The sequence below is a fragment of the Strigops habroptila genome, chromosome 2, assembly GCF_004027225.2.
Source record: "Strigops habroptila isolate Jane chromosome 2, bStrHab1.2.pri, whole genome shotgun sequence".
Taxonomy (NCBI): domain Eukaryota; kingdom Metazoa; phylum Chordata; class Aves; order Psittaciformes; family Psittacidae; genus Strigops; species Strigops habroptila.
This window is the reverse complement of record NC_044278.2, coordinates 58,884,746-58,911,579: the sequence shown is the minus strand read 5'-3', so window position 1 is coordinate 58,911,579 and position 26,834 is coordinate 58,884,746. Positions and strand designations below refer to the sequence as shown.

Here is a 26,834-nt window from a genome sequence, read left to right as displayed (position 1 = left end):
TTTTGCTGCTAGTTCCCAAAGGATATATAGGATCTAACGATGTAAAAGAATTTTCCTTTTTTTTTTTTTTTTTTTTTCACTTTCAGTTTCTCTGAGAAAACAAAACAGAAAAGGGCAACTTTAACATGTAAGCACAGTTCTAGAGTAACCTTCCAGGCCAGACTCACATGCCTATACCTGCTAATCTTTATTTCTTGCCTTTTTTTAACAAACTAAGGCATCGACCTACCAATTTCTGGATGTGACACACAGAATTCTGGACCATCCTTCGCAAATCAGCTGCGTATTGCCTTTAGGACATGTCCAGCATACACTAATTCGGCACTCCGATTATGTTCTCAAGTACTCTGAGAAGGTAACAAAGCTCCTCCACTACAGCTGCATGAATTAAGTATCAGTATCAAAGAGATGCCTCCTCAGGCAAATACTGCTAGCTGGACCAAATCTGCCCTAACTCTTTCTAACCTCCTTTTTTCTGTTTCACTTTATTTTTCTGCTTGACATTGCCCAAAGCCTGCATGCAAAGCTCTATAGGGCAGGAGCTGTTTGAATTTACTCCCAAGCAGGGTCCTTAGGAAAATCCAAAATACAAAACAAAGAGCATCTAAATAATAATACGTGCCAAATAGAGATATATTTATTGAGGGGACTCAAAACGTATGCAAGTATAATTAATATCATTCTACATTAATGAAAAACATGAAATCAAAATGTTCTGCATTGTGCTTGGTGCCATGTGGCAAGTCCTAAGCAGAATGAAATTCCTGCTCCTTGTGCAGATTGTTAAGGAAACCCTCTCTGGGATAGCACTTAGCATTGGGGTTAACATCATCTTGTCCACAGTAGCAATTTCTACATTCGTCTCAGATCTCAGACTTGGCCTCTTCTAAACACTGTCTTCCGAAAGTAAGTGTGCAGTTTGTGTTTTCTAGTAGTTAGCAAAATGCCCAGTTTTCTGCCTCCAGAACTGTTATGCAACTTCATTAAAGTCACAGCCCTTAGTCCGTGGTTGAGGCCCTTGTGAGCCTAGGTCAAGATTATTATAGTGCCCTTTGATGTTTATCTTGGTAGGTTTCGCTGGCATCAGGTACCGAAGGTTCTTCCAAAATCTGGAATTCACAGGAAGAGATTTATCCTTTTTCCACTTCACAACCCTCTTTGATGGTAAAAGAGACAGTGATTCTGGCAAGAAACTGTAGTCACTTATTGGCATGTACTCAATTAATATGATCTTAGTTTTCCTTTCAACTAGGGCTTTATGCAGTCCACTCTCAAGTTCGTATATGGCTCTGTCAGAAATGTAGTTCTGGCTCAGTATAATGATTAATCTTCGGCTTTTGTCAATGAATGAATGGATATCATCAACAACCGCTGCAAATTAAAGATAAATGTGTTATCAAACTAAATTGAAAGAATAGGCACTGAATTGACTTATCCTTTAACAATCAGACACGTACCAAAAATGCTCCTCTTACAAAGCTGCTATAAAGGAGACACCGTGTAAGCATTCTGTCCCTATACAAAGATTAATATGCATTATAGATTAAGAGTCTGTGAAAATGAGCTCAGGTGTGGCCAAAGCTTGTTCTCTGGAGCAGACAAAAACCCCACATTCAGTCTCCAGCTATCCTAGACAGCTGTCAGTAGTCAGATGGATACAAGGTGACGGCAAAATGTATTTTTCCTCCAACAAGACACCTCTTTGCTCTTTTGTAATAGATACCACTGGAGGGATGCCATAGATAGACAACAACAACCTTTCTCTAAATATTCAGTAACCCGCAGGTTACTCCTTCCTTTACATCACAGAATTCCCAGATCTATTTCCAGTAATCCAAGGTTGAGAAGACTGGAATGTGATGACAGAATGAGTTGCAACTGTGTTTCAGATCCATGACTTTTGTCATGACAAGCGATGAATGAAATCAAACAGTGATACCCTTCAAACAACCATGTACCAAACTGAATTCTCATGCACAACTTCCTGTGCTTGCTTCAGCACCATGGGACACAGTCTAGAGGGACCAGAGATCTAGAAAACATGCCCTGTAACAAAAGGCAAAGCAAGCTGTGGGAGTAACCTGAAGAGAAATCTGAGAGGAAAAAGAGACTAACAGGAGTATTGCAACACACCAAAGGTCCTGTAAATAGAAGGAAATACTCTGTTTTCCATATTCACAATGGATCAGACCAGAGAAAACCGAATAAGCTAAAACTATTTCAAGGAAATTAGCTAAAACTATTGAAAGAATCACTTAACACTAAAGAATAACTTTAACACTTCAGAAAGCCTTTTTTTTAATACTTCTAGGGAGAGAATAAAAGAAAAAAAAATTATTGGGAGACCTGTGGTACCTCTCAGGTTAAAAAACTATGTCAGGAGTTGGTAGAAGGAGACAAGATCCTGCCTTGTGAAGAAAGCTGACTGACCTCATTGTTCTGTGTTTTTAACAACTAAATCCTATTCCTCAATTAGATCTTTGGACTAAATGGAATCCCCTAGTACCTTTTTTCCAAGCATCTGCAAAAGGCTGTCTATCCACAGGCCATTTAGAGAAACAGAATTCCATGTTCACATTTCTATTTTGTTATGGCAACCATTACATTCACAAAATAGTTTCAACCACCACACTGAAGACGCAGTAAAAAACATGCAAGTTATCTAAGAATAACTAGTACCAGAGACACCAGCTTCTCTGTGCAGTAAATGAGAGTTCATTTGTAGGTGCCTTCTCTCAGCAAAAGCAGAGCAAGAGCACTGCTACTGTGAGACATCTAACATCATCTGTATTCTCACCTTAACTTTCTCCATGTTAGCTCCTTCATCCATTCATTTTGGTATTATGTAATTAAAGATATGTGTGTGTGTGTCTAGGTGTACATGAATTCATAAAAATAGCTATAAAACATGTAAAATGTGTGCATGTGAACATTGCATGCACATAGTCTAGATTAAATGTAAAATACAGAACACATTTGACAGAATTCCTTCTAATTACACACTTTTACCTTTGTGCGAAAATGATGTGCCTGTTTAATGACAAGACTATTCAATGCACTTACCTCCTCCAGGGGATACATCCCTCTCAAATATACATAACTTGTACCCAAAGTTTTCTTCTAATATCATGGGCAATATCTTCAAAGCAAATTCTCTCTCTTCTTCAGTAGGAGAAATACAGTCTTTCAGGCAAGACACAAATGCATCATATTCTTTTCCATCTGGAAAGAAATCACCGATTGTTGTCTTGTTAGGAAGCATTAGAAATACAGGATCTGATCCACCATACTGGTTTTCAAAGTTATTGTCTCAGTAGCAAATCATCTAGAAATTCCTTTGATACCCTGAAGAGTCTTGAAACAGACAAAAAAACATTCTGAATTAATTTAAATTTGATACAAAAGATTCTAATTGCATTGGGCAAAAGTTTGAAAATAACATACCCCTTCTACATTAAGGTGGGTTTTCTTTAAATCAGATTAATTAATTTGCCACATGTGGTGATCAAGAAAATTAAGGGAAGCAAAACTCTGTCTGTAACCTGGTAAGAACGCTATTTAAGTGATACTGAAGATTTCCACATTTATTTTACTCTTTGTCCAAAACAATCAAGCAGTTCTGTAGAACGGGTACTGGCAAAAGAGAATAAACCAATTTATAATTTTAATTATAAGAATATACAATATGTGGCCGTGCTTTCAGCAGTAATTTACAAACACAAAATCCAAGAACAATTCAGAGGCCAGGACTACCAAATTAAGTGATCTCTAATTCAACTTTGCCATAGAAAACTATCTGAATTGATACAGTGGTGCACATAGCTTTGCATCTTAAACAGTACTTTGCTTCCCTTTCTGGATACTTTAGTACATGTAGTTCATAAGACAGAGCACAAAGTCCATGAAAACCCTGCACATGCAAGACCACTAGGAGTAGGAAATCCGTTGCCTAATATCAGACAATCAGTTCCTCTAGGGTGGCATAGTCCAGGTTCTCGGAGATCCTCCCACTAAGCCAGTGTACATAGTGATAGTTAACATCAGCAGATAGATAAACAACACTGGCAGACATAAATGCCATCCCAACTACTGCAGTATATTCAAGCTGATTTAGAGAATAAAAAGGGTTAAGAAAACCAGGCACATATATTCAGCAATTTTTTTCACACCAATTTCAGAAAAATTATACTCAGAACCAGGTGACTCTCTGACTTGCTCCTTAACTGAAGGTCACAGTAATGCTGCCTGATAGGTTACTGGTAGTGTGCTCTCCTGCTCTCAAGTGCATTTAGTGACAAACCTATAAACATTGCAATGGCCTCTACAGTTGAGGAAGCATTTTAACCAATTTAAAACACATTTGTGCCAATCTGCCTGTCTGACAACTCTAGAGTGCACATCCTCTTTACAGATAGGTAATTGTAAACTTCTCCACCTTCATCAACTTTTGTCATGAAGAATATGGCAGAGCAGAGCACATCTGAATTGCATCTAACCACATCCCTTCCACTTACTGCTCCAGGGTCAGCTTCTTCACTGTGTTTATCTGCTGTTACTGCCCCAGGTGTATAACAAACTTATTTTAGCACCTGACTATCAAGTTCTCTTTTACATATTCTTTGCTTTTTCTAGGCACAAAACGCCTGGATTTATTTTGTCTGTTCCTCAGATGATTGTTTCAGAGAACCTACTAAAAACTATTTTTTAATCAATACACTTATTTCAATGTCAGCATTAGCCAACTCATACCTCTAGCAGTGTCATCTCTTCTGCATATGTTCCTGTAAAATAGAACTAAGTCGACTCTAAACATCACACAGACAAACACCGCAGCTACAGCAACGCATGGAAATAGTACAGCAAGGACCATTCCAGTTGTAAATATGTGCACAGGCAAATCTCGGGTGTTCCCTGTAAAACAGATACCCAGGAAATTACAGCCTTAACAAAAGGTATTATATGACAAGATTACTCTAGTCGATACTGATGGCATCTTAAAATCACCCCAAAAATATCACAGTATTGATATGAATCTTTTCCTCTTAATACTTCAAGCACATATGCATGCCATTTGTCCTGAGGTGGAGAACTACAGAACTACAGATGGATTACTCTAAAAACTGGATAAACAACTTTGCACACATTCACACACACATCACACACATAAATGAACTGTATGTGGGATCAAGACTGACACTACAGATACTTATAGATGTAAAACATCCCAAACTGGTGGTTACCCCCTTTTATGACGAGTTTTTTTCAGGTTCTTTATTATTTCCTGTTATTCTCTACCTTTCACCCCTCTCTCAGTCCATTCATAACAGTCTGTAACGATCCCCTTAATCTCTTCGACCAAGATAATTTTTTGTTCCCTTCTGTCCCTAGTCTCTTTCAGGATTTTTTTTACTTTTTTTTTCCCATAGCTAGAAGGATAGAGTCTCTGACAAAAGAGAAACCATGAACATTTCAGGCATTATCAGGAATATAAAAGATTAACCTGAGGGTGAGGGTGAGGGTGGGGATTTTAGAAAGAGCTGCTTGGTAGGCAAAGTGATCCAAATAGCAGACTTTGGGCTGCACCAAACTTTGGGTAGTTAACCCCCTTCTAATCTAATAAGTAGGAAAGGACAGGGAACACTCTGTCATGGGATCTAACAAAGTGCCACTCAGGGATCTGTCAGCTGGAGCATAGCTCAGCCTCCCCATCTGTGTCCACAGCAGCAGAGTCGAACTACAGAGCCCTCACATAGCTGCTCTAGCAGACATAGCAGCAACCCCTGCTACCCCTGTCTCAGAGCAGGAGGAATCACCCAGGGGGCTATTAGATCCAGCACTAGATGGGCCAGGGCTTTCATAAGCACAAAGACATATTTGGAAAGATGTTCTGAAATCAGTACCCTGCCCTCAGGACTGAGAAGGTTGGCATAATTTGTAATTACTTATGAGAAGTATTATTCACAGATTATACTGTACCTTTCTTCAGTTTCACTATTTTAATTTGTGTTCTTTCATCAGCTTGCAACATGCAGGTGAAATTATGATGCATGTCCTCGTCTGTTACTTTTTTAATCTGTAGTAGCCTTGTGACATAGAACTTGTTTCCCAGCCTGCAACAACGAACAGTGTTAGCAACACTATCTGTACAGAAACCTACAACCAGCTGAGAGGCAGATTTTGGGGAAAAGGTTCTAAAATAACCTCAGACTGAGGTTTTACTGAATTCGCAGTTCCACAAATTGCAGGCTATTATCACATACAAACAAAAGTGCAGTATTTTCAGGAAACCTACTGTAATTTTTTGAATTCTTCTTCACATATTGAAGGCTCATTCTCAGGGATACCTGTGCATTTTTCTGGAAACTCTTGATTAATTAACCAGTAGAGGCTGGCATCTTCTGGCATATAATAACCCAAGAATCCTGTGCAATTGAGTATCTCTTCTTTACCTAAATAAAGCATAACATGAAAAGATCTAGTCAGAAGTCGCATTCACATTCACAGTGCAGTAAAATGACAGCTTTCTAGGCAATGCATCCCATGAGCTGTGCTCCGTTCTGGACTTAGCCCCTGCAGAATGTTTCATAGATGTTCTAAAAATGAATTACAGCCTCATAAAATCCTGGATCCTGTCCAACACTGTGTGAAGACTGCAGACACTGTTATCTAACCTACTCCCAGCCAAAAGCACAGTTAAGGTCTATGCTTTTGACAATCTGATCTATTCTTTGAAGCAGTGACAGATTTTCATGCTCACATTGCCAGGACTGTCAGCCCTCACACTTCTCATTTCCCTGCAGAATAGCATCCTCAACTAAATCAGGTACTAAGGGAATTACTCATTATTGGTGTTCACTGAACAAACTGGATGTCTTTCACACATTGCTCTGTGGGGTTAGCTATCTACAAAAGCAAGCCGTGGGGAGATGATTTATCATCACCACCACTTTCTCTTGCTGATCATAGCAGCAACATCAGCTTCTACCTCTATAAAAGAGCACATTTAGTGTCCTTGTATATCAATCATGGAATACATTTGGCAAAACAAAAACATAACCAGATGTAGGGATGGATCAGATCCAGGAGAATCAAACAGTTCTTTGTTTGATTACACTTAACCAGGCCATCAACAATAAAGAGATCAGAAAAAAGGCATATATATATATGCAATAGCTACTACAAAGATTCTTGTACTAATTTCATACCTATTTCTGTTTCAATTTCTTCATGGCGTCCAACTATCTCCAAAGTTACAGCCTCTGGTGCATCTAAAATACAAAGTATTGCTATTGAAGTAATAGCTTATTTACATTCTACCACAGTAAAAATTACATATTTCTAAAACTAATTGCATACATTCCATCTAATTCACAGAATACTATCTGGACTCTGGCATTACTGAGTAATTTAAAACACAGTATGTCCCATTGAATTTTTTTCATATGCATATATTATATACAGTGCACAACTTACAGTGGTTGGAAAGGTTGGAAACTAAGAGTTTTCTTCCCCAAAAGTCTTAGTAAGTTTGTATGACTGACTTACAGCAGCTAATTTTGAACTTTAAAAAAAAAAACACAGGGAAAACATACTAAATAAATCTTCCAATCGGTAATATATCAATCATTTAAACAACTTCCTCTGTCTTTTTATTTTTTTAAATTATTGTGAATATTTCATCCAGATTTAATCACCTGTGTCTATATTTATCAAATAAGAACTGTAATTAAAAATCTCCATGGTAAAGAGAACCAAAAAGTGTGCTTCCAAATTTTAGAAAGCTTTTTTACCTGCTTCTACTACCAGCTTAATTGTATTTGTGCTCTGGTATATCTTTCCTTCATGACTGATTAAAATTTTACAGGTATATATCCCTGAGTGCTGTACTGTTAAGGTTTCAAAATCCAGTTCCCGCTCTGTTTCGTTTTCATAGCTCTTGCAGTCCTGCATCAATAAAGACAGAAAATACTATTCTGTAGCAAACATACATTGAAAACCTTAAAGAAGTTAAAAATTGTTTTTGAAACAGTGTCACTTTTTCACTATCTCAATGGCATTTATCTGACCTAAAGGAGGTGGGCACACAATTTTCAGACATGTTGACTTAAATGCAACATTTGAACATTTAATCCATAAGTTGAGAGCTCTGCAATTCCAAGTAAGCATCTGAGTATAAGAATACTGTATCAGGAATTTAAACTCACTCATCTATTTTTTTCAGAATGATTGCTTGGTTCTGCAGGTGTCACCTGCTTGTGGCCAAAAGCTGTCTAGACTGAGGAAGAGCTTTCGGGTTACAGTGAAATGTCTCAACAATAGGGAAAGTGAATATCTCAGAGGATGTCAAGAGCTGGACTCAGATTTGTTTACCTCCCTATTCCCCAAAATAAATTCTGGTTCCTTTGGTTATTGTTGTTTTAGGGGTTTTTTTTAGTTCATAGAACATGCAAGGTGAAATACCTATGAAAACACATCAATATTTGATTCTTCTATACAAAAGGCATGTCTATATCTGTTCTATCTCAGCTTAGGGTAGACAGAATCCAAATGCCTGCACTTAAGCAGCCAAAGTCCCTCCCTAAAACTTGTTCAACATGGAGTGAACCGGGTCTGTTACTCCAGCCAGGATACCTGAGAGGAATAAGGAGCACTGATTAAGGCAATGCATAGGGGCAGGGTGTTTCACCTATGGTTGAGCACAATACCCAACACATACAGGTGATTGCACAACTGTCACTTATGCTCTGTCAAGAGCTGGTAGAGAGAAGCTCAGTGATATGCCTAAAATGAACAGAAATGGATCTGTTACACATTTTGTAAAAAGTGTTCAGAAACAGCAAAATTGAAAAGTTTGCAATTACTTTACAAGCACAGGCCAACTGTAAAACAAATATCTTGGCACCTCATTTAGTGTCAGGATAATATCTGTATCAGCAAAGTAGCAGCTGGCTAAACCAGCTGCTGGCTAAATCAGCAAACAGACATGGGCATCAGATCTTTTACCATTCCAAACTATGAGTTTATTAAAAATTTCTAATTACAGGTACATTTTTCTAACAAATCTGAAAGCAGAGAAAAATTTGCTTTTTGTACTTATTTCTGAATGCTTTTTCCCCTAATAATCCAAGAAATTAAAGCTTTACAAGGTTTGTACATGCTTCTAAAAATTTGTTTGTAATTAATTTTTCCTGCAATCAGATGTTTTGTTTCTATAGACAATGAATTGAGTGACAGTTTCAGTAATTACCTTGTACCATGTTATGCTGTCATTTTCATTGACAGACAAATCACTGCATTTCAGTGAATGACCAGTTCCAGCATTTTTAATTTCTGTAGTTAAATGATTTTTGTTGAAACAGCTGCTTTTGTTTCTTTCAAGTACATTCAAGGTCCACTTTTGAATGGTGAGATTCTGTTTTCCACTGCTATGAAAAAAAAAATTTGCAAAATCAGTTTTAGGAGCTCAGTGAATTACACAACAAAACACAAATAAATTCTTTAATATATCTGTTTTAGGTAAAAAGTACACCTAGAGTGGCCTAATTATTTATATTCCTCTTTATTACTTTTCCACTCCCAAATATGTGTTTCCCATAACAAAGGTTATCTAAACCAAATCATCTATCAGGAAACATTTGACAATATAGCTGTATATATGAAATATGACAATGTATGCTATATTGACCAGAACAAGGATGCAACAATCTATGTCATCATGTATAGTTACAAGTGAGTGTAAAAGAGGTTTAGGACCTTGAATCAGCTAGTGATTTTGCAGGCTTACTCTCCTGTGCAATACTAAGGTTTAAAGGAGTAACTGAAAAATGTATTTGTAAAATATGTCAAAAATAAGATGGGCACCTGTGCTACTGTTCGCAAAGCAACATTATTCATTTTTTGATAGTGTGCAGATAGTCACCAATATTTTGGAAATATTTCTAAACTACACAAACTAAACTTTCTAAATATTACACTAATATTTCTAAATATTTCTAAACTAAGCATTTCTAAACTACACATGAATGACAGAATCACTTATGGACTCAAGCACGACTGCAAAACAAGGCATTTTGGAAAGGATTCATCTCTTTGCCTTTCAGTTTGCACAGATCAGAGATCTGCAGATCAGGTGAATATGCTCAAAAAATGCCTCTTTTGAATATCGAGGAGCTGAACATTGTCATTTGGATATCTACAGTGTTCTATCCACATATTCCTATAAAGAATAGAACATAGCTGTGAGTTATTCCGTTACTGGATATGTCCAAATACATGACTACCAAGCAGAAGGAAGCTGGAGGACTTTTGCCTTAAGTTTGTCAAAGTTGGCATAACTTTGGCAAAGTTAGGGCTTAAGAGAAAATCACATGCTCCTGTAAGTTTATGAGTGAGATTTCACATTTCAAGCATAAAGCTCCCATTTTTTACTGAACAAGTACAAGTTCTGACAAAGCATAAGCAGCAATCACAGAGTACTTCCCTCCAGTGTAAGTCATATCTTCATAAATATGTTTGAATCTTTCTGTCTCTGAGAAAAGAAAAAGGAATCAGTCCCAGGAGAACTGAAACTAGTCAAGAATCATTTAAATTAGAAGGGCTAAGGGGACAAAGCAGTTGAAATGGAGAAGCAAGCCTGACAAGTGAATCAGCTTAAACACATGCCTTTTACTGTTACAAGATTCAGAGGAACAGTTAGGACACCATTTATATGATGAATTTAGACCAGATTTGGGATTGGTTTTGTTTTTCTCCTTTTTAAGCTCCCCAATCAGGTGTACTTATGGATTTTGCTCACTCTCTTCACATTGTAGCTCTTTTTCAGCCTACCAAGGTTCTCCTTGTTTTCCTTACTCACCCGAGATATTCATTACTCATAATTGCAATTGACAATACAAATCAAAACATAGTGGTTTGGTTTCTCAATCAGTTAACTGTGGTGATATAAACAGGAAAAAACTTATCAAAACCTTTTCATCAGTGCTGTTCTTGCATGGGTATTCATGGTGGGTGGAGTCCTTCTCACCTATTCTTCAACATCAATTTACACATTTAAATTAGATCTACTAATCATACAGCAGTGGGACAATAGCCACCCTTTTAGAGTGCAGTTTACATGACCTATTTTGTATGTTTGGTTTAGGACAAGATAATCTGTGCCCCAGAAAGGCCTTTCTCTGTCCCTGATGGTAAAGGGTGCTACGATAAGACTAGGTGTAGACATAAAAGTTAGTTCCAATTAATTCCACTGAGTCTATGTGTTTCTTTAGGCATCACACTAATATCTGAATACTGCTGGAGAGGCAATTATGGATCTAGCCATAAAATACATACAATTTTACTATCTAGATTCAGCAGATAGAAGAAAATGATCAATAGAGCCATGTGTTCTCCTCAGCATTATAAGTCCACAGAGGCTTTCTTCTGTGATCATATTTGGTGAAATTGCTTCAACAAATATGAGGATTTTACCCAAAGTGGATCAAGATACTCTACCTGATGTGCCAAAACAAGGAGCAGCTGCCTGGAAAGTGACAAAACCATACCTAAACAAACCAAGATTAATTTAGCTTACATAATTTCTAGTTGTCTGTCATATACATGACTTTTAACCCCTCAAAAAATGCAAAGTTGTCTCTTTTAATATGCTAGCATCTGAGCTGTTGTATTTATATCCTAGTTTTCACTTGCTGACATTCTTTAGTGATAATCTGTGGGGAACAAAACCATTGCTGGTTTAACAGCCTTCCAACTCCCCCCACCAAACCCACCAAGGAACAACAAAAACTGGCTTTACTTAGGAGAGTATACAGGGAAGTGAAAGCCCTTAGAGAATACAAACCAAATTTCCTGGATACATAGTCAGCTCTGGAGTCATCCCTTACCTATTTCACTGCAACAAGCCAGTGTTATCTCAATATTCCAACCTATTGCAAGAAACTGTCACTCCGCCTTCCAAACTAAAATATTAACTCTAAATGTGTGTATTCCCACTGCTCTTAACTTTCACTGTATTCTAAACACAGTGAAAAAAGTGAGAAGTATTAGGATCTTAAAATGTATCATGTGTTTATCATGGACATCTGTACTTTCGTTTTTTTCAGAAACCTGTTAAGTTCCATCAGTTTCAAGGTCACCAACTCAGAGCAACCAGATGACCTGCTTTTTTGTATTTTGCTTTTTTTCTTGATAACTACAGGATATAAGCTATGGAAAAACATAGAAAATAGAAATCCTGCCAAAGATATGTGACAGAGTTTTTCTGCTTACCACAGTGCATATGAAATCCTTTACTTCCAAGAAACATTGCTGAAGATGGACACACGCAGGCTTACAGGTGATGTCTATTGATTCCTGAATTTATACCCTGTCTACTATACCAACAAACATGCAAACACACCAACACACACATGCACACTTTAGCTATATCTGAGCTATGTCTCAGCAGGAGACTTCTGCTTTAACTGGAAAAAATCTGATACTTTTTTAAGCCAAAAATAAGTGTATAATACACCATAAAAATATTGTTACATAATTTTTATCTCTTGCTTCTTGCATATTGTCAGTTGCATCATATAAGGAAAAAAATCCCTACAATTAATTAATTTGCAAAATCCGTCAACATATGTTGTCTTATTTTTCTCAAAATCTGCAGTATATTTACCTGTCACTTTGCTCACTAAAACTGCCTGAACAGTTATAAGCACTCTAAAAATGATTTCCCATATAGCTTACAAATACTTATCTCTAAATTAAATACTTGAAAATAAAAGACTGTCTGTCTTGAAAACCAAAACTTTAACCTATTACAAATGCTCTGAAATTAAGCTAATACCATTCTAATTGTCATCATAAACCAATACAGCAGTCCACAGTAGCCCATAATTTTTCCTTATCAGTGGAGACTACTAAGTCCTCTCTCTCTGCGGAAATATGATTCTGCAAATAATCTTCTGTGTTTGATGAAATGTAACTGCTTTAATATGCTTGCCAATAGTGAGAACCATCACATAAACCAAGCCAGAAATGCCATTCCAATCCCATAAAAAAAAAAAAAATCCCTTATGCCTATTGTTCCAGTGGTGAGACCTGTGAAAAGTCCACACATGACAGTTGCAAGATTCTGGCATATGTCTTCATTCTGATCCTAATAGAAAAATTAGTATCTGTATGGCCCTAACAGAAAAAAATTCTTTTGGAGGAAAAAAACGAAAAAAAAAAAGCTGTTTCAGAGTGGTCAAAATATATATTTTTATTAAGAAGTAAGATTATAATAATAATGACACATAGAAAAATAAAACATGAAGTTTTCAGCTTCCAAGTTAACTTGGAAGTTAACAACTGAAGTCTAGCTTAAAACTGAGTACTATCAAACTTGTGTCTGTGATGTTACCAGGGAAATGCGGAGAGCATTTTTCAGTATCTGCAGTCCTTTAACTTACAAATCAGGCAAGAACCTTAGAAATGTTACCTGAAGAACATCACAAGTCATTACATTTGGTGAAGCACTGGAATGGGTTGCCCAGGGAGGTTGTGGATGCTCCATCCCTGGCGGTGTTCAAGGCCAGGTTGGACAGAGCCGTGAGCCACGTGGTTTAGGGCAAGGTCTCCCTGCCCATGGCAGGGGGGTTGGAACTAGATGATCTTAAGGTCCTTTCCAACCCTTACGATTCTATGATTCTATGATTCTACATGCAAAATAACCTGCCTAAAATTAATTATTGCTTCAATTGCAAATTAATTACAGTTTTGGTGCGAGTTGGTTATAAGAACTCCATGCAGCAAAACTTTAATTTAGTCCTTTATTTTCTCATGGTATTCTAATGAAGCTAACCATCAAATACTTGAGGCCCACCCTTATCTCTCTTTTTGACTCATTATGTTCTACCGTGGTGAGATACCAAATCCAATGATTTCAGCTGTTCTTCGAATGTCTCCAAGCATGCAGAGTTTTGCTCAGAAACCAGAGTTCAGCTATGTCACTCTTTGTTTATTACTTTACTATACAATTATATCACTTGGCAGGCCTCATAGCGTGAGATCCACTCAGCACAGTAAGAAAGCACATATATCTGGTGGAGAAGACAAGGAAATATTTCCTTTTTCTTGGCAGTGGACAGAAGGGTTGCCTATCACTCATTTTGCTTAGGTAATTAATCACAACCCAGCAGAAATGCTACTTGCCTTATCAAAAGGTTTACAGAACCTTTAAAAGGGTACAACTGCCTATAGCTATTTGTAAATATTATAGGTCTGCCTGAATGGTGATTGTACAGCAAATATACTTCCTTTTTATGGATGCCATTAGCAATACAAAGCAAGACAAAGAAATCATCTTCTTCATAGACAAGCGCAAAGTCAAGATGTTCGCCCACCAGCTTGTGCACCTACCTGTGAATGACAGAGTAATGCCCAGAGTCACCGAGTTCAACTGGCCAAAACTCCAGAAAATTCATTTGAGAAACAATTCTATGTGTTTCCTTTATCAGTTCCTGCTTTCCAGCATTATCTTTGTACCAGTTTATTGTGTATGCTCCTTCCTGAAAATGTTCCTGCATTGACTCAAGATAACAAAGGAAAAAATATTCCCCTTCTAGCACATCAATGGAAGCACGAAGGGGACACAGCTTCCCTTTAGAGAGAGAGGGGGAAAAAAAAACATTAGAAAGCCAACCACTTCTTTCATAAAATTACATTAGCCTGACTTCAAACTCAGCTGTTTTCACTGCTGGACTTTTATAAAGCAACTTTCTTTCAGCAGAGTTGTTTTGCAGTATTTATTTATTCCAGCAATACTTACTGGAAAACTCAGTTTTCCAAGTCTTTATTCTACCTCACCCAAGCAAAATCAGACGGAGAGGGAGGGTAAAAAAAAGACATTTTGCTAAGATTCTTTCACATGGATCCAACAGTTTCAGAATCAAATGGGCACAACGAGCAGAATCTGGACTCACTCTGTAGTCAAGCAGCTGCCACAAATGGAAGGGGAAAGGAGAAATTCTTCACATATGGTTTGACTTGACAATTATGGCTAATACTCTGAACTGGCCAACTGCTCTAAAAGCAGAGATCCTTTTAATTAACATTTGCATTTTCTTATTTTCTTAACTGAAACTCAATCATTATATAACTAAATTTCTTTAAAGCTTATATATATATAAATATATATAAAGACATATTTGGGAAAGTTGCTTTGGAATGAGATTATGTGTGTAAAATTTAGTCTCAAAGTCTACTTTTCCAAACAAATTTCCCAAATGTATCTTGGCATACAGAAGTCATAAAAATACACAAAAGGGACTATGGTGTGGCATAATTGTCAAAATAAAATAAGCCTTCTGTCTCTGTCCTGAGGTTCTGAGAGATTATTGTTGTTTAGCAACTATTTTGACCACACTTCTGAATGGCACAAAAAGACTCATTCTCTTCCTTGCTGTGGCTTTTCACAAAGCCATGCTCCCACACAACATAATCAGGTGTCTCCAGGTAGATTCTCTGCTCTTTTAATTTCATAATTTTGGTATTTCAGACTAAGTTTCCCAAGTCTGGAGCTGGGCTGAAATTGCCAAAATCTTTAAGATTTTGCTCTTCACTGCAAAATACAAAATTTACGTCACTCTAAGCAAGTGTAACGATGCCACATATTGAGCAAATATTCTGAAGATTCTACTATTGAAATAAAGATTTATACTTACCAGTGGCAGATTCAAAACTAAGCATTAAAAAACAAATCATTAGAGTCATTTTCTTATTTCTCACTTCTTCCCCAGAAAAATGAATCTGAATTGTTCTTGCTTGTTCTGAAAGCCTAAGGAAAAAAGATTCAAAATTTATCACAAGTACAGTGAAACAGATTCCTTTGGGCATCTGAGCAGTGTAACTATTGCCTGGTACTGAAGAGGCCTTTCCAAATACACATTTCCAAAGTTACACGTTTTTATCGCAACAGCTATTTTCATACATCAGGTAATGTATCTAGATATTTCTTGGCAAGCTTATTTTAAATTCAGAAGCACTGCAAGGGTTTTCTTCCTCCATTTTCTTGCTCACTAGATGTATTTCACATTTCTGATTAAACCGATGATCTTACAGGAGCACTCAAATTTAGATCCCAAGCCAGCAGACACCTACAGGATAGGACAAGGCTTTGTTTCTCCAGAGCATAAACTTTGCAAGACTGGACCCTGTAGAAACAGCTAGTAGAAACTTTCCTTGCCTTTGATGAGAACAACAAAATGTTGACAGATGTTGAGATCTTGATGGCTAATTTTGAAGCTGTTGGAAAACAATGGGATCTAAAATTTTGCCTTACAATTTTGTCTATGGAAAAAGAAGCTTAGAGAGCTAACATGAGGGGGAAGAGATGAAGAAGCTCATATTCAACGGCTTCGTATGTAGTCAACTGTGCTTTCAAAGGCAAATGGAAAACACCACTAAATAATAGCAGCATGGAGTATCTGTTCTAAGATTCCTCGCAACAGCAGGTTAGCTGACAAGCAAAGGCAGAGCCAGTTCTAAGACTGTGCCTCAGTTTTGCTTACAAAACAAACCAATTACGTGCTTGATAAGCTCAGCTCAACCTCTGCATCCAAGACAGGCATCCTTGCTTAGTCACTGACCCAGACATGCATGGACATATGAAACACACACAAGATGTATTTCACAGGGAACTGCCAAAAGAAATCTCATTAGCCATCTGTTTCTTTGATTTTACTACCTAAACCTCTTGTAATTTGAGAAATACTTACTGTTCTAAGATAGTGCCCTGATAACTCAGAAACTTCCTGTGATCTAAAGCAGATGGAGGACAGAGGCTACTGCATTTCCAGCAATATTCCAGAATGACATGAAGCTGTATAGCTGCTCTCTCTCTCTCATCATTCTCCCCAGCTCTTTACAAATATGCCATCGTCCCATAAATCACTGTAAGGAGATGAAAGAAGTGTTTCACATCCCTTTTTTCAAACTGACTGGTAGACAGATACAGATTTAGAAAGCAGCTAGAAGAAGTTGGATGCAGAGTACTGCAACAAACAACTTTAAAGGCTCATACAGAACACCCATCAGATCTGCTTTCAGTTCCCTTCTACGCAAGGAGATTCAAAATGCTACACTTCAAGAGGAAGTGTAACACAAAGAGTGCCTCTCTTTGTTTTCATTTCTTGAAATTACTTTTCAGTTTTCACCCTATCACATTCAGAAGAAGTACAGCTGACCACGAAACTATGACCCACTACATAAAGATAATATCATTTATTACCAGAATTTTAATTCTAAATCCCATTCTTTGTTGGCACATCACACCACCACACAGTGGAAGTTTTGCTAAATGCAGAGCAGAGCCCTTCATTCTTTTAACAGGGATTAAAGAACACAGTAAATACAAACTACTTAGGAATAACCAGCTGTCAGATTAGTGGCTACTATTAAGAAGCAAAACACAGGTCCTTAATCTTACTCTCACATTGAACCTGATCAATTTGTCTGAAATTGTTCTACTCTAGGCTAACAGTATTTACATTTGAACCATACAGTTTGCAGTACTCTTCGATGAAACACTAGGAGGGAGGAAAGAAAGGGGGAGAAAGATATATGCTTTTAGTGAAAGTCAGTTAATATAAAGAGATTCTTCAAGGAACAGAGTAAGATATTAATTTTCAGAAAGCAGTTGAGAGTTATTTTACAGTAAAGGCAAAGATTCTCTGGCTGGTGAAGAAATACAGAAATACACAATGGGAAAAATGCTAAGACAATAGTGGGGAATGAGTTTCAGTGAAAAAAGGTATTAAAAAACCCAGTTGTCTGTAAGGTCCAAAGCAACAATAGATTTAAACGTTTTTAAAAAATTTCAAGCATGCTTAAACCACTGATTGAACTTTAATAACAAAAAATGGTTCTTAAAAACCATTGCGCCATTGTGAAGCCAACAAAATCTTTAAACAAACTGAAGGTGTAAGTTCTGTAAAGTGTACTAATGATACCTCATGAACTAGATAACTGTGCATATTTAAACATCATTATAATTATTTCTCATTTTCTTAGACTCACTAGAAGAATGAAAGGGGGTCGGTACCTTGAAGTGATCCTCAATTTTGGTCAAGAAGCTCATTTTGATCAATACTTTTAGAAACCGGAATTTGGTCCCAAAGGCTTGTGACTATTTAAAAAAAAAAAAAACCACCACAATTTCTTCTTAGCATCAGATTGTTTGAACAAATATTTTGGAGTCAAGGGAGGAAGCATAAATCTTACCTCTTTAAGAACGCCTTCTTGTGGAATTTAAGTCTTTTTCAAATATCACCACCCAGTACCATAATTTGCGCAGGATTCATGAAGAAAACAAAAGGATCTAGCAAACAGTTGCCTTAACCATACTAGGTCCAAGTACCATTCTGCCAGGATTGCAATTTATTGGTAAAAATGAGAATCTATCTTCATTCCAAACAACATAAGAGAAGTTATTTACTTACTATGCAAGTCTTGCCAGGTGGAAAGCAGATGCAGAGGTAGTCTTCCAAACTCCAGAGAGTTACAACTTGTACTTACAACTCTTCTGAACCTCATTCATTACTGAAACAGAGAGTAATCTCTCTCAATAAATCAGTCAATACATAGCTCAGTCTGAAAAACCTCCTGAAAAAGGAAGAGTGGAATTTCTCACTTTGTGAACTGTTGGCTGCTGGGAGGAAAACAGAAAAGGCAGATGTGAGAAACTAATTTTTACTAACATTAGCAGAAAGGTAATAGGAAATTACGAATATTAACTTCTCTAAATGAAGTATTTGAGGGCTGATATACAAATGTTTTAGGCATCATCTTTTGCTGCTACCATCTACAACAGCATTTCAGGAGCCCATCAAGCTCAAAAACCACTTAGGTGCCAGGGAAAGGGCTGGGGGCAGCCCAGGGAGGGCAACTTTGCAGTGCCAGTGAGGGGCTGTGCTCTGAAATAAGCCCTTTTCAGAGCTAATTATTTATGACATCTCTGTAATAAGGAAGAAGTACATCATGGGCCTGGGAGAAAGTTGGAAAGAGGTGCCCAAAAATGTGGCACCACAGCATCACAGGCAGGGGAAGCACAGCAGAGAAAGCAGGGTTGGGGACAGGCAAGGTTGGGGACAAGCAGAGTTTGGGACAGACAAGGTTGGGGACAAGCACAGTTGGGGGACAGACAAGGTCAGGGACAGTCAGGGTTGAGGGACAGGCAAGGCTGCAAAACAGGCAACATTGATGACAGGCAGGGTTGAGGACTGACAGGGTTGGGGACAGGCAGGGTTGAGGGACAGACAGGGTTGAGGCAAAGGCAAGGTTGAGAACAGACAGGCTTGAGGATGAGCAAGGTTGAGGACATGCAGTGTTGGGGACATGCAAGGTTGGGGACAGGCAGGGTTGGGGACAGGTAGGGTTGAGGCACATGCAGGGTTGGGGACATGCAAGGTTGAGGACGGCTAGGGTTGAGGACGGCCAGGGTTTAGGGGCATGCAGGGTTGAGGGACATGCAGGGCTGGGGACATGCAGGGTTGGGGGACATGCAGGGTTGAGGGACATGAAGGGTTGGGGACATGCAGGCTTGAGGACAGGCAGGGCTGGGGACAGGCAGGGTTGAGGACAATCAGGGTTGGGGACAGACAGTGTTAGGGACGGGCAGGGTTGCTATTAGGCAGGGTTGAAGACAGGTACGGTCGGGGTCAAGCAGCTGCCGCCCTTGGACTCTGCCCGAGCAGGATCAGACGGCTGGGGCTGTCGGGGCAAGGCGAGGAACCCAGTCCTACGCAGAGACACCCGCAGAGATGCCCCGACCAGAGGTAGGCGCCCGGCTCTTCCGAGAGAGGTCACCTCTCCCCCTGGCCGCCCACCCTCTCTCCTCCCTCCCCGGCGCTCGGCGGGAGCTCCACGCCGCGCCGACCCTTCCTGCGCCGGGGTGCGGGGGTCGCGGAAGAAGTCGGGTTAAAGTATTACTAGTCTTACCGAGGCTGCCGGGGTGTCAGCCGGTCGTGGGTGAGACGCAGAGGTGCCCCTCGCGAGCAACGGGAGGAAGGATCAACTCCTTTGGGAGGCGGGTGGTCTTCCCTCTCACAGCGTTCCGGCGAAAGAACAGGCGTAGGGGGGTGATGTCTGCTATTAGCTTTGGTCGAAAAGCCTCTTCCTCCGCTTTTTCTGCTGAGTGCCCGCTGCAGGACTCTTTTCCAAGAAGTGTGATGGAGGTAGAATGAAGTTTTAGGAACGTGTATTAAGCTAAACATAGCTCCTTTTATCTTTGCTACAGCTTCCCCAACCCCACAACTCCTCCTCGCTGGCCATTTTGAGAATGAGGATGTGCAGAGATAGAAACCATATCCTGAAAGGCTGATATTCTGCAAAGACCTCAAAAGAAAATAATAATAGTAGTAATAATAATAACAACAACAACAACGGTAATAGAATAAAATAAATAACCTCCCAAAGCACTACAAAATATGATCTGCAGAAAAGAAGACGACAAAATGTGTGATCCTATGATACTTTGGTCAGAAACGTCCCCATTTCAGTGCTACTTGTTCTGTGCTAGTATCCCCTTTGGGGAGAGAGTAATGCAAGCTTTAAAGACATGAAACATTTTATAGCTCCATTACTGCTATAGGGGAGTGTTTTATTCACTTGTAAATAAGCGCTCATGCCTGTAGCTGACCCTACTTTTTAGCCAGATGTTTATATACTTCCATCCGGTATTTTTGACAGCTGTGTTTACTATTTAAGTACTATTCCTGAGTGAATGCATGCTTGCTTAGTCACGTGACTGGTTTGTTTGATGTGTACTGTGCAACGATTCATTATACTTCTAAATAAAGTTATTTTGATAACAGCAAGAAAAAAATCATATCCTCATGTTTTCTTTTCATACAATGCTTTTTTTCTTCAGAAACTTGTTTGGTGGCAGCTACCCTTTTTCTTTTATTTTATTTTCTTCATTTTTTTCACTCAGGACAGCTGCAAATACAAAAGTTCCCAATAGCAACAGGAGGCGTCACTTCAGAGATAAAATAAGCAGGTTACACTGAAAAATGGAGGAGTCCACAGAACTGCCTTTTTTGCATATTTTTACTGCTGAGGTGAAGCAAAGAAAACCTGGAGAGCTTTACTGTCTCACCTCATTTGTTTTCCTCATCACAGATTGAAACTATATGTATATAAAAAGCCATCAGACCTTTGGTTAATGTAAATCAGCACAGTTCCAGGAAAGTCAGCTAAGAATCTGACTCACTATAACTACTTTACAAATATTTACAAGATACTTCGTGGTGTTTTTTTGGTTTTCTTAGTGCCTGATTTTAAACCTATAAAGAAAGCATATATCATAGAAATTATAATGATTTTACATGTGAGTCCAAAAGCAATTTAGCAGCCAACAAATAAAATAGTAAAGTAAAATGTCATCAGCTTTTTACACTGACAGGCTAAGTCTTGATAGTGGCAGTTTGGAAACATCTTCTTTTTTTATTACTCACACTTTTACAACAATATTTTCCATGAGCCATTCTCACATTCATTTGCTTTCATATCCTTTTGAAATACTCTCAAGTTTCTGAACTTTCATCTGCATTGTAGAAAGTTCTGTGTTCAATCGGTCCTTTCAGCTAATGCCATAGCTAGCTCTGTGATACGTGAATGTATATGAAAAGAGGATAAAGTTTACAGTTTTTAGTCCTCAGATTAATACAATTTTAATGGAGAAGACCAAAAATAACTACTGCTCAAATTTTCATTGTGAAAAAGCCATGATGAAAATGAAAGTTTGCACTAAGATTGGAAAACAGATTTTGTATGAAGCTCTGACCACCTGACCTATCAACTAGGGAAGACCTAGTTCTCAATGTTTTTCACATCCTCCTTTCCATCCAACATACACTTCACAGCAGTGCTAACTGAAAACCTAAACTGTGAAACTCTTTCCGTCACAAAGAGCAACGCATCCAACTCCTGTAACCACAGCCTAAGCCTGTTTGCTTCTAGCTGGTAATAGCCCTTTTTCAGCTACTTCTGTCATCTCTGTACACCGGTTATATTAATTCTTAGCAAAGGTTAAGTTACATGCCATAGTTTTTTCAGCATTACCTGTCCCTGATGTCCAAAAGTAGGTTACAGACTGTTACCTTGCCTGTGGGAGCCTCATAAGTTTCTCAGAAGTTTTAAAATATGCAAGTTGCACATTTTCAGATTTTCCTCCACATTATAGCATCGCAGAATAATTCAGGTTATTGAAAGGGACATTCAGGTTGGAAGTCATCAGGTCCAGCCCCTGCTTAGGATATATACTGCTGAGACCCAAATACCAAGGATGTGTATTCCACAGCCTCTCTGGGCACATGTTCCAGCATTTGACTATACATATGATGATTTGGGGGGGTTTTCCTCCTAATAAGTAATGTAAATTTCCCATGTTCTAATTTGTGCCAGTTGCTTTCTTGTCCCATCTCTGTGCTGCTCTTTTTCATGCTGCTCCATGCATTCTCTCTATTTTTCCATTAGATTCTTGTAGACAGAAACAGGACATCCTGTCCTCTCCACGTCCCGTGCTCTTGATGGTCTTTTCCTGGACTCACTCCAGTATGTCAGTGCCCCCCTTGCTCCAGGGAGCCCCAAACTTGACATAGTACTCCAGAGGTGATCTTGCAAATACTGCATACAGGAGAATAATTATTTTCCTCAACTACACTCTCACTAGTAAGGTGCAAGGTGAAGTTGGTCACCTTTGTCACAAGGACACTGCTGAATCATGTTCACTTTTGTGTAAACCAGGGCATTCAGTTGATTTCTGCAAAGCTACTTTGTGTTGGTTTGACCTCCAGGCTGTGTTGTTGAATGTCTTTATTCCATCCCAGATGCAGCACTTGGCACATGCCATGGGTTGAACTTTGTGAATTTCCCATCAGTCCATTTCTTCAGCCTGTTGTTGTCCAAAACACCAGCCCTGTGCTCCAGTGTGTCAACTAGCCCTCTCCAGTTTGGTTTTCTGTCTAAAAATCTGTTGATTGTGCAGTCTGTCCCGTTGCTAAGGTCGTTAGTAACAATGCTAAACAGTAGTGGTACCAATAGTAGTCCCTGCGGGATGCCAATAGTAATTTGGTGTGACTTGATGTTTGTATGCTGATAAAAATGTGTTGATCCCACATGGACTTCGATCCCTCTGCTTCTTTACTTGTCTTTGTCCGCTTATTTATATCTCACCAACATAGACTATGTCAAATGAGCAAACCTTGCTCAATTCAAGGTGTACAGCATCCAGTGTTCTCCCATTGTCCACAGCACAACTGGATATGCATGATATGTCTTTTGTAAATCCAGTTACCCTCTTTTCCTTCATGTACTTTGACATAGCAGTCTTCATATATCTTCATAATCTTTGCAGGAGATCTATAAAGACTGAAAACAGTTTTAAAGGATAAATTGCTATACGACAAATTCTATCGTTCGTATAAAATTAGGCATCACACTTTAATCATGCTTTAAAATCATGCTTTAAGGTGGGAAAAGGTTTTGGGAGATTGTAGGAGTATGCATATCCTGAAAATTTCACTGTGTTTAGCTCCAATGCTGTTAGACCAATTTCTAGTTGGTCAGAATCTCTTACTGCCTGTGCACCCACTAGATGGCATGATGATTCTGCTTTATTAGCAAGTGGAAGCAAATCTGCTCTCCTAAGGTACCAAAACCAGGGAAACACAGGACAGAAATTAAAGGGCATTAAATCTCTAGGTGGAAGTTCTAGTTCAGCAACAAAATTACCTTTTTTTCTGTGTAGTTTAAGCTTTAGCAATCCACAGGAATTCTTCTATGAGCTTTCCATGGTATAAGAAGAGATTTTTTGCACAGGGCAGACTGTCCTGTTATTTCACTAAGGCAGATTGCCTAGTGTAAAAATCACGAATTTTCTTTAAAAACATGTTTTTGAAAATTTAGTTTCTTTTTAAGTCACATATCACAGCATCAGAGAATGATTGAAGTTGGAAGGCACCTCTGGAGGTTACCTAGTCCAACCTCCCTTGTAATTGAAAGGGAGTGGTTCAGGTCTCCTAAAGAATCACTGTCAAATGTATTAGCCAAAATGAGCTTTAATATAAATTTGAAGAAGCACAATAAAGTTCGGTGGCAAGGTTTACTCTATTGCTTACTGCATGAGTAATACATATAAAGGAAAGTAAAATTAGAATCAATTAAGAGTAATTTATAGAGAGGCCAGAATGTAAAGGGATAAGGGAGGAAAATGTAAGGGACACTCTTAGTTGAGTCACAAGGTTCAGACTGAATCTCCCTTGCTTCCTAAAGTCCTTCTCAGAGAGGAGTCCACATGCAGCTGGATTCAATCTTAGGCTCAGACTCAGTCAACATTTTGTGTCTAAAGGATTTAGCAGCACTTAATCATAGCAACACTTATATGTTAGGTTAACCACTGATCACCTATAAATGTAACAATAATAACAATATTATAGATTCAAGATAGTAACAGGTACACTATACTTGTTAGAGGGTACTCAAGTCGATACACATACACACATAGGTAAGTGTACAAAGGCACACATAGGCAGATGTACAAAGGTAACACACGCACACAAGGATACGTGTATGTATATATATAAAAGTATACCTATTAAAAATTTCCCTAGAGAATTAGTGAAATACATCTAATACCTTTTTGGTGTTTCTCAACAGGTGGGGGTTGAGCTTCCACTAGCGGGGATATCAGCCCAGGTCCCATCGTCAGCCAACAGTCCCCCTTTCATGAACTTGAGAGTTCGTGCACTCTGAGAGGTGTCCCACTCAGAGTGAGATCCTGGTGCCAGGATGATCTGGATACCTTCTGCCACCCAGAAGTGCTCAAAGGGTCTTACTTAGCACTGTTGTTTATAGTGTCGTGAGATGGTTGGCTCTAGTCATCAGTAAATTCACTTGGAGCATTCAGATAAGGAATGTTCCAAGGCTATTGGGGGAATGATTATCCCCGCCCTCATCTCCCACACAGAAGTTCCTGGTACGGGTCATGCAGCCCTTGCCTTAGCCTTGCAAGTGTTCCTGATACGATTAAGGGATGCTTCATTGCCAAGGTCTTACGCAAAGGCCAAGGCCTGACATGAGTTATTGAAATTGTGGAACAGGTCTGAGCAGGCCAGGGAAGCATGAAGGAATGCACCATCACACCCCTCTCAAGCAGGGCCACCTACAGCCGTTTGAACAGAACCGCGTCCAGGCGGCTTTTGAGTATCTCCAAGGATGCAGACTCCATAAGTTCCCTGGGCAATCTCTGCCAGTGCTGGGTCACCCTCACTGTAAAATAGTGTTTCCTGATGATCAGAGGGCACCTCCTGTGTTTCAATATGTGTCCATTGCCTCTGGTTCTGTCACTGGGCATCACTGAGAAGAGCCTGGGTGTGTCCTCTTCCCACCCTCCCTTCAGATGGGAGTCTTCTCCAGGCTGAAGAGTCACAGTTCTCTGAGCTTTTCTTCATAGTAGAGATGCTCCAGTCCCTTCACCAACTTCATGGCCCTTTGTTGGACTGTCTCCTGTATGTCCATGTCTCTCTTCTGCTAAGGAGCCGAGAACTGAAGAACTGAAGAATTGAATTTTCAGGAAGTAATGGCCTCAAACTGCAGCAGGGGAGGCTTGGACCAGATATTAGGAAAAATTTCTTCACCAAAAGGGTGGTCAGGCATTGGAACAGTCTTCCCATAGAAGTGGTAGAATTACTGTCCCTGGAAGTGTTAAAAAAACATGTAGATGAGGCCATTAGTGACATGGTTTAGCGGTGGTCTTGGCAGTCCTGGGGTAAAGGTTGGACTTGATGATTTTAAAGGTCTTTTCCAACCTAGTTGGTTCTGTGATTCTATGATTGGACACAGAACTCCAGATGTGGCTTCAACAGTGCTGATGATGTAATGATATTGTAAAAGTATTCCACAGTTCTGCTTGTGCTAACTACAAATGTGCTACCAGCTGTAGAAAGACACTGATTTTGATGCACATCTCAGATGTTTTTAGTAACCACCAAGGAATGAAGAAGCAACTCCTGCGGCATTTTTTTGTCATTATTACAGTCAAACGCTCACTCCCAGGTTCTGTAAAGATTCTTTGCCACCCTCTGAATTTGCCCCTTTTTTTTCCATCAAGGCCATACTGTTCACTGCTGGTTGTCAGGTTTTGCTTGATTATTTTTTTTCCTGTGTTGACCATGAGGCTTGATACAAAAGGAGGGTCACCACAAGAGACATTTACTGAATTTGTTTATCACCATCATAACTACATGCTTGGCTAACAGAAGCCAATAAGATATCACTATGTTTCAGAGTAATCTGGTTCATTGCTGACCCCATGCACTTCCTCTTTGTACTTCTCCTCTTATCCCTTTCAGCTTCAGAATTCATCATAGACTTTTTGACTCCAAGATACTCAGTTACCATCTTTTCTTCCTCATTAAGTGCCCAGGCCTAAAACTTTATTAAAAATTGATCTTGTTATAGTCTTGGAAATGAAAACTCTGTCTTGTTCAGAAGCTGCTGTGAAGAATCTTCATAGTGTAAAGCAACAGGCATTCCTGCCTTTACACATACCTTAGTGTTAGCGTTCTTTCTGTGGGAAGAAATGGTATTGTAGGAATAAACCAAGTCTCTTACACTGGCACAAATCCATTTGATGCTTCCATAGAGATACTGAGGTTTACCTAGGTGGATCTTTAGGAACAGGATGAGGCAATAATCTAATGAGGCTATAATAAAATGCAACATTATATGTTTTGTAGTTGTGGTGAAGCAAGCAATGTGTACACAAACACTTGAAAATATAACTTATGAAAAGCCATGTAGTTTTC

The 26,834-nt window shown here is 38.9% G+C and overlaps 1 protein-coding gene across 6 annotated transcripts; it reads right to left on the bottom strand.

The window, feature by feature from the left end:
- Positions 1–615: 615 nt before the first annotated feature.
- Positions 616–22,197, bottom strand: IL18R1 (interleukin 18 receptor 1). Of its 6 annotated transcripts, none has more exons than XM_030477490.1 (15): positions 22,128–22,197; positions 19,966–20,178; positions 18,468–18,676; positions 18,071–18,154; positions 16,746–16,920; positions 15,693–15,805; positions 14,389–14,629; positions 9,248–9,425; positions 7,791–7,944; positions 7,206–7,268; positions 6,293–6,449; positions 5,977–6,110; positions 4,750–4,911; positions 3,064–3,222; positions 616–1,371 (listed from the first exon to the last, which is right to left on the bottom strand). In XM_030477490.1, exons 6-15 carry the CDS (start codon positions 15,739–15,741, stop codon positions 971–973), a joined length of 1,698 nt encoding a protein of 565 aa, XP_030333350.1. In that variant the 5' UTR covers positions 15,742–15,805; positions 16,746–16,920; positions 18,071–18,154; positions 18,468–18,676; positions 19,966–20,178; positions 22,128–22,197; the 3' UTR covers positions 616–970. The 6 variants fall into 6 exon arrangements, with proteins under 6 accessions (XP_030333350.1, XP_030333349.1, XP_030333353.1 ...); XM_030477489.1 differs by lacking the exon at positions 22,128–22,197 and having other exon boundaries at positions 18,468–18,567; positions 18,659–18,676; positions 19,966–20,608; XM_030477493.1 differs by lacking the exon at positions 22,128–22,197 and having other exon boundaries at positions 9,248–9,422; positions 19,966–20,609.
- Between the last annotated feature and the right edge of the window lie 4,637 nt (positions 22,198–26,834).

Coding starts and splice junctions, on each gene's coding strand:
- IL18R1 (XM_030477490.1), bottom strand. CDS start 15,741: ATGACTCTAATGATTTGTTTTTTAATGCTTAGTTTTGAATCTGCCACT. Junction 4,912..5,976: donor AATAGTGAAACTGAAGAAAG/GTACAGTATAAT, acceptor TCTGTTTTACAG/GGAACACCCGAGATTTGCCT. Junction 1,372..3,063: donor GGATGTATCCCCTGGAGGAG/GTAAGTGCATTG, acceptor TTTAATTTGCAG/CGGTTGTTGATGATATCCAT.